The following is an 11906-nucleotide window of genomic DNA, read 5'->3' as shown; positions in this document are numbered from 1 at the left end:
TTCTGATTATTCATTATTTGTTAAATCTACTGACAAACATTTCACTGCCATTTTGGTATATGTAGATGATTTGGTTCTGGCAGGTAATGATCTTGAAGAAATCAATCACACCAAACTAGTCCTACATAACAAATTCAGCATAAAGGACCTTGGTGACTTGAAGTATTTTTTAGGCATGGAGGTTGCAAGATCAAATGAAGGAATAGCATTGTATCAAAGGCTCTAGACCTATTGGAAGAATTCGGCTTACTTGCATCAAAACCAACATAAACTCCCATGGATTACAACTCCAAAATTCACTCCACTTCAGGTGCTCTCCTTGCTGATCCTACTAGCTACAGAAGGCTGATAGCAAAACCCCTATACCTCACACACACCAGACCTAATATAAGCTTTGTTATGGGATGCCTGAGTCAATTCCTCTCATCTCCAACTAGTTCACATTTTCAGGCTGCAACCAGAACTCTCAAGTATTTAAAAGGTTCACCTGGTCAAGGGATCTTTTTCCCTAGCAATAACACTCCCATATTAAAAGGATATTCAGACTCCGATTGGGCAGCTTGTCAAGACATCAAAAGATCAGTTATAGATTGGTGTTTCTTCCTTGGCAATGCCCTCATCTCTTGGAAAAGCAAAAAACAAAACACGGTTTCAAGATCCTCTTCAGAAGCAGAGTATAGAGATCTTGCCATGGCAGCTTGTGAAGCCCAATGGCTATTGTTTCTTCTTCAAGACCTCTGCATCCCTCACACAACTCAAGTTACCTTATTTTGTGACAACAAATCTGCCTTACACATTGCCGCAAACTCTGTTTTTCACGAAAGAACCAAACATATAGAAATAGATTGTCATTGTGTTCGTGAAAGACTATAAAATAACACCATCCATCTCCTTCCAATTTCTACTTCTTTACAATTGACAGACATCTTCACAAAATCTCTCAATCCTTCTCCTTTTTATATGCCAGCTTGTGGGGGGATGTTAAGAATCAACCCAATTCAGCCCACTCAGGCCCAAGATGCTTCTCACCTTCAATCAGAACCGAATTCTAGCTCCTCTAGTTGATTTTCATTTTCTTTCCTCTTTTAGTAATTTTTTATAATTCTATTAAGTTCGTTTTCTCTTCAGTTTCCAGTTTTGGAAAGTTTCAGTTTTTCTGTTTTTTTGTTTTGGCTAATCTCCCCTCTTTTTGTTATTTTTGGGGTATATATATTGTGATCAAGCCTTGTGTTGCAATTATGAAGAATATTCAGATTAACTTCTTCTATATGAAAGTTCAATCCTACTAATCATAGAAGCTTTCTTTTTCTTTCTTGAGTTAGCTTTCTCTTTGTGTTTGCTATTACTGTCAAACAATTTCTGACTCTTGATGATGATGGAGCGAATTTCGCAAGAGATGTTATAATTTTTTCATATGTGCTTGATGCTTACTATTAACTAAAGTTGATTTGGTGTTTTTTTCTCTGTCTAACTAACCCTTTTTCAACAATATAAGAGGACTCAACTAGGAGTTTGTTTATGATAAAAGACAAGATTATATTGTCAAAACACAAGACCAAACAAAAAAATAAGTAATTTCATTTGTGAAATAAGATAATATTGTTTACAATAAGCGGACACTTATTTCTAAAAGATTAGAACAAAACTTTAGAAATATTTATGAGTTAACGTCACGAACATAATACAATGTATATGGTGACTTCTTGGCGATACATAAAAACCTTGATCAATGTATTATAACATTTAGTGTATCAAAGGAGCAAGGTCTTTGAATTGAATAGGGGTGAGAATAAGTCAAATTGAGGAGGGCTTGACACTAGATCTAGTTTGTGTCCCCCACATAGTATTTATGGCTAGTATATTGGATACATGTACCAAAATTTTAAGGCTTTTACCTTGATTTATTTCAAGGCCTATCTTGGCCTACAATTCAACATCAATAAATAGGTAAACATGATATTTAAACGAATAGAATTGGTATTTTAAATATCTCAAAACCAATTAATAACAAGAGAAGTGAGTCAACATATATTTAAATCATTTTCAAGACATTAAGGTAAGTAGTAAGATTTACTTCCCAACACCCTTCACTATAAATAGGTTATTAAACCTCCATATCAATGTTATTAAAATCGGACCAGTCATCAAACCGGTGAGGGTACTGGTTTAGTGGTTTAGTGGTTCAACCAGTGGTTCAATAATTGAACCGCATGAGATTAAACCGGTTAAACCGGACATACATGCTATTATATATATATATATATATATATATATATATATATGTGTGTGTGTGTGTAAACCTGTAACAAAAATTATCTAATATGTAGATACTCAAATTTATAATCCATATTTATAGTCAAAGTAAGAATTCTCATAAACAAACAACTTTAATAAATCCAAAATCTAAATTACAAGTACAAATAGTAATCCACGAGTACTTGTCTTACTTAACAAACTCGAAACATATGACGTAAGTTCATAACTCAGTCTACAAAGTATATTATATATTTAAAACTTTAACACCAATGAGTCAAAGTTGTTTCATATTGAGGTTCCATTTCTTCACCATTTAAGTCCAAAGCTTGACTAACATTGTCTTCAACTAGGTTCACATTCTCCACAGGGTTGAGTTGTGCATCAACATCATCTTCTAAATTTAATTGATCTACAACAATATCATTTTTTCATACATCAATTTTCATACAAGTTAATAATAAAATAAATTAGTTATTAGAACCAAAACTGACAATGCAATAAAAAACATTACATGTATGAAAATAAAAATAAAAAATAAATTAGTTATTAGTTGTGCATCATCATCATCTTCTAATTCTATGTGGTATGTGCTTATGTGGGATTTTTTAAAATTACATGTTTGAACCGGTCGGTTCAATCAAATTCTGGTCGGTTCACCGGTTTTGACACAGTTCACCAGTTTTTCTCCGGTTTACACCAATTTTGATGCTTAGCCGGCATAACACTTGTTTCGTATCGGTTATGGGACCAATTGACCAGTTCTCCGATTGAACCGGCCAATCTGAACCGGTTTCAATAACATTGCTCCATATGTAAATATATCAATAAACAGTCACCCGAAAATACAATAATAAACCATCACAAACCCTCGAATTATCTAATATCAAAGTAGAATCAAAAGCAAATGTCAGTCTTTACCCCAAAAAGAAAAAGCAAATGAAAGTGGACCATTCAAATTAACTACCAACAAAAAACACTCTCAACTGACTTAATCATATATCATATTTTTTTGGTTTCTCATTGGTATCCTCGTATTAGAAACAATTCTTGTCCGAATCAGGAACATCCACAGGTATATGAGGCTAACTCTCCCAACGATTATTTTTTTCATCCACAAGACTCGAACCCGAGATCTTGCTTAAGTGAAATCAAGCATGTACCACTTGAACCAACGCCTATTGATAATAATAATAATAATAATAATAATAATAATAATAGTAATAATAATAGGCCAATAGGCCTCTATAAACATCTAAGCTTTTTAAAAACATTAGTGGGCCTTTTTATCAAATGAGGAAAAGCTTAAATTCCTCGTCTCACAAGCCCTAGTAGATCAACCTTCTCTAACCCGCATTTATATATGAACCAATGAGACTTTGGTGTAAGTTGAGATCCTACTAGTCACATTACACCCCACAATTCTTGCTATTATCATGGTGTTGCACTTATACACCCATGTGTCTACCCCAACATTCATGAGTGCTCTAAAAATTGCACCACCAATTTCATAGGAGCGGCTACATTTCACAACCATAGATGATTTTTTGAAGTACATGTTGCACTTCATACACCTAATGAAGGATATAAAATTTATTAAGAGCTTTTAACTTCACCCCTCTATTGAATGCATGATAGAAAACCTTTATACCATAGGAAGGAAAATGTAATTTAGTTCTAGCGTAATTAACAGAGGTTGGATTCCCATCATCGTTAATATATGTTAGCTTAAATAATTCTCATTTCCCTACATTTCTTGTATGAAAAATGTTTTGCCAAAAGATTGACCAAAATCAATTCTGACTTCATTGCACATTGTAATTTTTTTAGCAATTGCTTAACTAAATTATATCTTAATCAGATATTCAATTTTCACTATTGAAAGTCTTATTCTCTATAGTGGTTATAATCATTTGACAATCGCATAAACACAACATGGGTTTGTTAAAATCTTTAATTGTAAGGAGACTTATTAGTCACTCAACTTCATTATCAATTCACTCCTAAGCTCATCAAGTAATTACAACAACAAAGATGAACACGTGTAGTGGATTTGGTCTTATTTGATTCTCAAATTGATCAAAATCAATTAACATGAATATATCATTATGATACAATGGGAAATCCACTATATAGAATATAGTTGTTCATCTCCTAAAAAGTATTTGAGGTAAGTTCTACAGCTTACAACTCATTGTTCCACATTAGAAATGTAATGGATTCAAGCAATGACCACAACAATAATATATTCTCTCTAGTCCAAATACATTTTTTCTATTTCCTTAAGAACTCCAATATATTAGCATTTTCTTTTGGCAACAAGGTTACATCAAGTTTCACCTAAACTCACAGCATATGCATCTCTTTCATTACAATCTAAAAAATAGTTTGTATACCAGACTTGTCCTTACGAAACAACACAGGCTTCATCAGTTCATGCATTTGAAACAGCCATGAAATGTTCCTTTCTTCTTCATATCAATGTTTCAATTATGGTGCAAGTGTTACAAAAATAATGACGAAAACACATAACATACGTTGGAAGTTGCATTACCTGTTAAAATCCAAGGTCAAAACTTGGGAACAATTCTGTTTTACATGAGAACTCCTCAGCACTCTTGTATTCACTGCTATTGAGGCAAGAATGACCACCTGAACTTAATATGGATAAACCAGTATCTGTATCTGCCTCACTCATATTTGTCTGAGCTTCCTTGTCTTGGTGGAGCTACAGGTAAAGTTTTAATATCAAATATACGGATTTGAGATGGCTAAAGATTTCAACAATATATAGAATTCAAACTAAATTGTACCAACAAAGAAATACCCTTTTCTCTAGCCAAACAATGCCAGAGAAAAATTCTCAACCATATGATAGTACTGCCTCAGACATCACATGACCATGCTGCATTCTAACTACCAGTGCTATCTATATGATATCTAATACACAATACTCTGCTGTGAAAACTAATGGCATTGGAGAAAATGTAAAGCAAAGAGAGACTGGACCTGGTTGGACATTTTGATATTCTCGGTAAATTGGAAACCACCACCACAATGTTCTGTTGCATAACCCACATTAAGCAGAGTCAGCTATGAGTTTCTAACATTCCACAAGTAAAAAAAGGAATAGCTATTAAGAAATTTGTTTAAAAATCATAAATAAATGTGAGGGAAATCCAATAATTCCATATTGACTAGCCTTTGGAAGACGCAATATCAGGGGCTTTCATAATCTCAGTTGATTCCCTATCCATAATGTTTTGACATGATCTCTCGAGAAATCCACCACCTATACAAATCCAAAATAATAACATTATTAGACCCTAAGGAAGCTCGTTATCTAGTTAAGTTAAATGTCTAACCTGTAACATTCTCTTGAGGCATAGGACCTTGTAAAAAGGATAATATTTGACTGGCTGCACAAATACCAGAAATCAGTCACATATCAACGTAATGAAGCAGTGTATTAAGTTCAGTAAAAGTGGTTGTTGAGCAATAAAGATAAACGCATGTTACATCAAAGCCATAGGATGACTAGCTCTCGTTGCTGAATGATCAATTGACACTCTCTAATTGTATTTGTGTCTATAGGACCTCAGATTTTTTATTTAACATTTTACACGATAATACCACATATGTATCTTTTCCCTCTTTTTTCCTCATTAAAAGGAATATTCAAACTTCAGAATTAGAGACACAGATAGGATTGTGCAACATCAAATGTCTGAAAGCATTAGTTAGACCTAGAAACCATGATTAAACTTACCTTAAGCTAAGATATTTATATTTATGAAGAAAGTTAATAATTCACACAATACATGCAAATAAATAAAAGTCTGATATAACAACTTCCTATTGGTGAAGAGGGGGCAGCATAATGCAAATGAGAACAGAAAGATCAGAATCCAAGCTGAATGCAATTACTAAGAACGAACCGTCGCGTAAAGGCTTGACTGGTGGGACTATTGGGTTTGATTTTTTCTCTTCCATGGTAAAGGGAGAGTTCAAGCCTGCATCTTGACCAAATGAACCATCACATGAAGACTTGATTGGTGGGACTATCCTGTTTGATTTTTTCTCTTCCATGGTAATTTGAGAATTCAAGCCTGCATCTTGACCAAGACAAGGCTTACTCGGAGATTGTCCTGCAAGTTTTAGCAATAATCATTTTAGAAAGAAGAAACAAAATCTAGACAAGGTAAAAATATTTTATTTTTCAAAGAAGGACAAGCTCTAAGCATAAAACAGATGGGAGATACAATCATTATTAGCTGTCTTCACTGAAAATGAAAGGAGCCAACTACCCCAAATAGTTAATATATAAAATTTACATTTTGCAATCAACTTCTGAGATCGATGTAGATAATTAATTCGTAAAATGAATACTAGAGAGAAGCTTAATGACCACATAAACTAAATGGATACTAGACAAAAAATGGTAACTAAGTGAGACAGTGATTGCAGAAAGCAAGATGACAATAAATTAAAAATGTTCAAATGACATGCAAATAACTATATAGCAATACAAGTACACAGAGAGAGAGAGAAAGAAGCTTTAAAAGAAGTCGAGGACAAACCTCTAGCAATAGAAGGGAAGACCTTGAGATGATTATTTAGACCCTGTCTTAGTTTTCTTCTCTCAATAACTCTATTACCCGTATCTTGTTCATTCAACTTCACCGGAGATTGATGGCTTCCTTCAGGTTCTCCTACATCAACTAAATGTCCATCAAAACGTACTGACTCACCAGCTCTTATAACTTCGTCTTTTTTTAGAAACCTGCGTTCTAAAGGTCTTTTGCTCAAATCATACAGAACAACCTGGAAAGAGAACGTTAAAGGGATCATAACTAATTAAAAAATAGCACCATGTCAAGCTTAAAAAAGGCAAAAGAAAGAGAACAACTGAAAAAGTTGCACATTTCAATTCTAACTATTCAGATACAAAATTTTAAAATAAATAGAAATTCAAACCAATTGATGACAGATCAAAGACACTTAGGGAGATGCAAACAAGATGAATTTAAGACTTCAAAAAGAATATAATAGCAAGTGCGAATATTAACCTGCCTCCCATGGGATCCACAAAATTCAAGTTGTAAAAAACCGTCATGATACTTTTTGGCCTTTTGAGTTAATTGTGCTGTGTATGAGACCTGCCATTCTAAATTGAAAAGGAAAGGGGTATACAAGTGAATACTAGATGAAGATGAAAAAATGAAGATAATGCAACCAGAAAACAAATGCAGCCTATTTCTACAGTTAACATCAAAATAAATTTATCATATATTCATATTCTAACATAAGGAATCCATTAAAATAACAAAATAAAAGGTCCACTGGTTCACTGGTTTCAGTGGATTGGTGATAAAATTAAACAAGGAATAATTGACAGGCAAACACATGTTAATGGCATGATGCAAATCAGAGCTGTAAGGACTAGGGGATTGAGAACCCCATAAAGTTACCAGTAGAAGCTGTAATTTTGTATTCTTATGCAATAAACACTTCATGCGAAGATTATCACGGTTCAATAGTTAGACCAGGTGTAATAACATAGCTAAACCGTTCTTTTAATTAAAAGCGTACTTTTTATCATAAAAAAAAATTGGTACTACATACTTTTTATAATTTAAATGCACTATATTAGATGAGTATCATTGATAAAATGAATAGATGCATTCACCACTGCGGCTTGCAAATTATTTTCAGTTTGTTCAAGGCAACGCCATGTGAACCGCTGGCATATAAGGAGTTGCATACTCTACACCCTCTTCCTCTTTTTAACTTTACTACATATTGTTGGGAATTAGTCCTACATTGCCTACCTCGTTGTCTTGGGAATAGTTTAAATACTTGTTGGGCTACTCATCTCATTGCCAATTGATTTTGAGATGAAATCTTGACACATATTTTAAACTTGCTCTAATAACATAGATGAGCAACAGCTAACAAGAAAAAGATACTGTGTAACCAAAGAATTGATTGGAAATATAAAAAGCAAATGATATCTATAAGCAGCTTATTCATAAAAATAAAAAATAAAGAATAATTAATGCATAAAAAATAAAAGTAGCCAAAAGTAGCAACAAAAATCATCTAACCACTTTTTCCAACAGGCGCATGGGTGTCAGTGTCAACAGAAGGTTGCTGTCTGTCATTCTCCATTCTCTCAACACCAGATAAATTGTTTCCTTGAACACTGGATGCTGGTATATGACTTCCTTGACGCTCACCAACGTCAACCAAATATGCATCAAATGCAATTGATTCACCAGGTTTTATTATGTCATCTTTCTTAAGGTACCTGCTATGTAAGAGTTTCCTGCTCGCATCAAACAGCATAACCTGAAATACAGGTATAGGAGGGAGAATGAGCATTCAGTGTGTGCTTCATCTAATGACTAATCCATACTGCAACTTAATGTGTTAATAGTAACTACCGTTCGTAACATCTAATCACATACTGTAAGTAGGCAAGGGAGTAAATGACAGAAAAACAGTTAAATAGTGTATTTAAGAAAATGGCCCTACCAATCATATAATATCCAGATTCCAGAAGAACAAAAACGACTTTTAGATAAAAAGAAATATATGTTTAAAAGTCAACCTGTTCCCCATGGGATCCACGAATAACTAACTGTAAAAAACCATCATGGTACTTCTTTGCCTTCTGGGTCACTTGTGTGGTGTATAGAACCTGATACTCTAATTGGAATAGGAAAATCTTGGATAGTTAGAAGATAAAAAAATTACAGAAAAAAGGAAGCTGCTTACGCTTAAACATAGTGTTGTGCAATTAACTGACACTGTCAGTTTCACTAGAGTAACAATGCATAACCTAAGCTGGACTCTCAATGTTTTGCATTAAGATGAGGAGTTGAAAAGGAAAGGAAAGCAAGGTAAGTAGGTAGCAACAGCATGCAAATGAAAAATTATCAGCATGACAGACTAACCTGTTGTACTAGGTTTGGTTGTTTCCGGACTGATCTTCGGTGACACATACTTAAGCAGTTCTCTCTTTTTAAATTCTGCAATGTTTGCAACTATTATATATACATTGCAGCTTTGTACAGTTATCCTTATAATGGGTAGAACTACTACAAATAAATTATCCTCATGACTTGTATGTAACATTTGGTTGTGCTTTATTTGGGCTCTTACAAATAAATTAATTATCCTGGTAACTACTGCAAATAAATTATCCTCATTAGTGTGGGGCACTGGGCAGAACTTTGTATAAGAAATGAGAAATGAGTTAATTAGAATCATCAACTTACAACTAAGTGTGTTTCTCTGAGCATTTGCAACACATGATTTTGAATTCACTGATTTTGGGAAATCGATTTCGGTTAAAATTGAGTGTAAAACAAAGTGATTTGTGTTTGTATGTCTTTATTTTAAAATCAAGTTTGTAGGACAATTCAGTATCAAAGTTGCAACCACTGTAAAAGCTACATTTTGTCACTATCATCCAAACTACGCTTTTCATGCTATAAAATTGCCAAAATTGTTGACCCAAATTCCAAACGTGATTTTAGAAGCTTCAAAAGTGCAATGGAACCAAACACACACCTATAGCATTGAAGAATAGACACACATTTCCAAGGAAACTAGGTACCTAATGAAAATTTTACATTTTCCACTTTATGACACTAAGTTCCATCAAGTGCTGAAAGCTTTTACATCTAAACACTTGACAAGGGAACTCTAAAAGGATACACACATGTATATATAGAAATCAAATTCAGGGAAATAATTATGCTATTGTCAACAAACCTTTGATAATTTTTTGTGATGGACTGATAGGCCGTCGTGGCTGTGCACTACTTTCCTTCGAATTTAATTTCGTATCTTCTGCACCATCACAAAAAATAAATTACCATTGAGAAGCTGAAATGTAAACATCATAAAGTTATATATATTATCAAACTTAAGAGTGAGTTCATACTGCAAGGAGTTTTGAATCTGGAACCAGTATTATGTTTCCTATAATCAACACTGGAATCAGGTTGAGGGTTGTTGTGACCCTCAGGAACACCAATATCAACAAGGTAACCGTTCAGCTCCAAAGTCTCACCAGAGGTAACCGATTCCTCTTTCTTCAAAACCTTACACACCAACAGTTTCTCGCACTCGTCGTAAAGCATTACCTACACGGAAGATTTACAACAATTTTAAATTGTGGTTATGATTACATTGTCTTTATCGCAATTGTAGGAAAATACGGCCAATGCGGCCACATTTGTGTTCACGTTCCGGAAACTCTCGAAACCGCAATATTGTGGACACAATTAAAGTCGGCAAGTGCAATTTAAAACATTGATTTGCAAAGAAAGAGGGTGAAAAAGTTGAGAAAATAGTACCTTGTTGGTGGAAACGTGGAGTTGTAGAAAACCATCTTGGTACACTTTGCGTTTCTGTTTGAGGTGTTTCGTGTAAGTCACTGTCCACCGTTTCGAGTCCCCCATTGATGATAGAGACAAAATTGTTGAGCTCCTTAACCTTTTGAATCTTTCCTCGCGGGAAAGGGAAATGATTAATATTCCTCTTCTTCCCTCTTCTCTTATAAAGTTTAGATACTAAAAAATTATTAATGATGATTTTTATTTATTTTTTGAGTTTAATATACGGTAATCGTAAAAGAAATTAACCCTTGCATGAATATTAAATGCATATTTTTTCTGACTTCTTGAAAGATATTAAATAGGAGAACTAGATTTGAAATATAATCACTCATTACAATACTAATTAAATTCAGAGTTAATTTTTATAATATTATCCCATTAGGAATGAGCATGATCCGGCTCTACTGTTCGTTGGGTTTGGCTCGATTATGTTCGGACTCAAATATGGTTGGATCTAGATTCGGGTTTAAAAATTAAATTCAGCCAATATTTAGGATTGAGTAAAGGATAATTATGACCTGGTTCGAATTGTGATAGGGTTACTCGTTTGTCATGTTTGCATCTGCATATCCAATATGTATAGAGTAATGATATTCTCTTTATCCAAAATATAATTGATTCTCTAATTTTATCATATGTGCATAAATGTAAGTGATTAACAAAATACTTACATATATGTTACTTTATATGACAAATTGCATATCAATAATAAAAAGTATTATTGAGAATACTTTGTTTAAAAGGAGTAGACAATATATTTAATTAACTCTAAGTAGATATTTAAAAGTGGTTCAATTAATATTTAAGATTGAGTTAGCCTCACATGTAAGTTGGGGTTCACATTTAAAATAACTTCCTATTATTTAAAAGCAAATAAGTGACAAATCTTAGATGTGTTTTTATTTTCTAAGTATAAATGTGTAATATCACTTAGTGAAAAAAATGTATGTACTAGTAATGTAAAAGTTTTTTGCACTCTTGTTACATCATTCATTAAACAGTAAATAATGCATTGACTATATATAAATGTTGACACTGTCGGTACAGTACATATATATTACACTATATCACTTATATATATATATATATATTAATAAGAGAAAAAATATTAGTTACATCTTTTCATCATCTACCATTTATATTTAACTATTAATAATCAAAATAAATAGTATATGATATACTAAATGTCTATAAATTTTTCATTAAGAATATATAAATTTTACACTTTTCTAATACTCAGTC

The 11906-nt window shown here is 33.1% G+C and overlaps 2 protein-coding genes across 8 annotated transcripts; one reads left to right on the top strand and one right to left on the bottom strand.

Moving 5' to 3' along the window:
* LOC109350465 (uncharacterized mitochondrial protein AtMg00810-like) lies at window positions 277-873 on the top strand. The gene has a single exon (XM_019591699.1). It carries the CDS (start codon window positions 277-279, stop codon window positions 871-873), a length of 597 nt encoding a protein of 198 aa, XP_019447244.1.
* On the bottom strand, window positions 4808-10814 carry LOC109349892. Of its 7 annotated transcripts, none has more exons than XM_019590940.1 (13): window positions 10623-10813; window positions 10208-10409; window positions 10036-10113; window positions 9213-9356; window positions 8867-8964; window positions 8361-8604; window positions 7323-7420; window positions 6834-7077; window positions 6288-6401; window positions 5619-5672; window positions 5456-5545; window positions 5263-5315; window positions 4808-4981 (listed from the first exon to the last, which is right to left on the bottom strand). In XM_019590940.1, the coding sequence occupies exons 1-13, from the start codon at window positions 10725-10727 to the stop codon at window positions 4811-4813; spliced, it is 1695 nt and encodes a 564-aa protein (XP_019446485.1). In that variant the 5' UTR covers window positions 10728-10813; the 3' UTR covers window positions 4808-4810. The 7 variants fall into 7 exon arrangements, with proteins under 7 accessions (XP_019446485.1, XP_019446482.1, XP_019446481.1 ...); XM_019590937.1 differs by having other exon boundaries at window positions 6192-6401; window positions 10036-10110; window positions 10623-10812; XM_019590936.1 differs by having other exon boundaries at window positions 6192-6401; window positions 10623-10811.

This window comes from Lupinus angustifolius, chromosome LG06, assembly GCF_001865875.1.
Source record: "Lupinus angustifolius cultivar Tanjil chromosome LG06, LupAngTanjil_v1.0, whole genome shotgun sequence".
Lineage (NCBI taxonomy): Eukaryota > Viridiplantae > Streptophyta > Magnoliopsida > Fabales > Fabaceae > Lupinus > Lupinus angustifolius.
The sequence above is the reverse complement of the archived record's forward strand: the minus strand, read 5'-3'. Positions and strand labels throughout refer to the sequence as shown.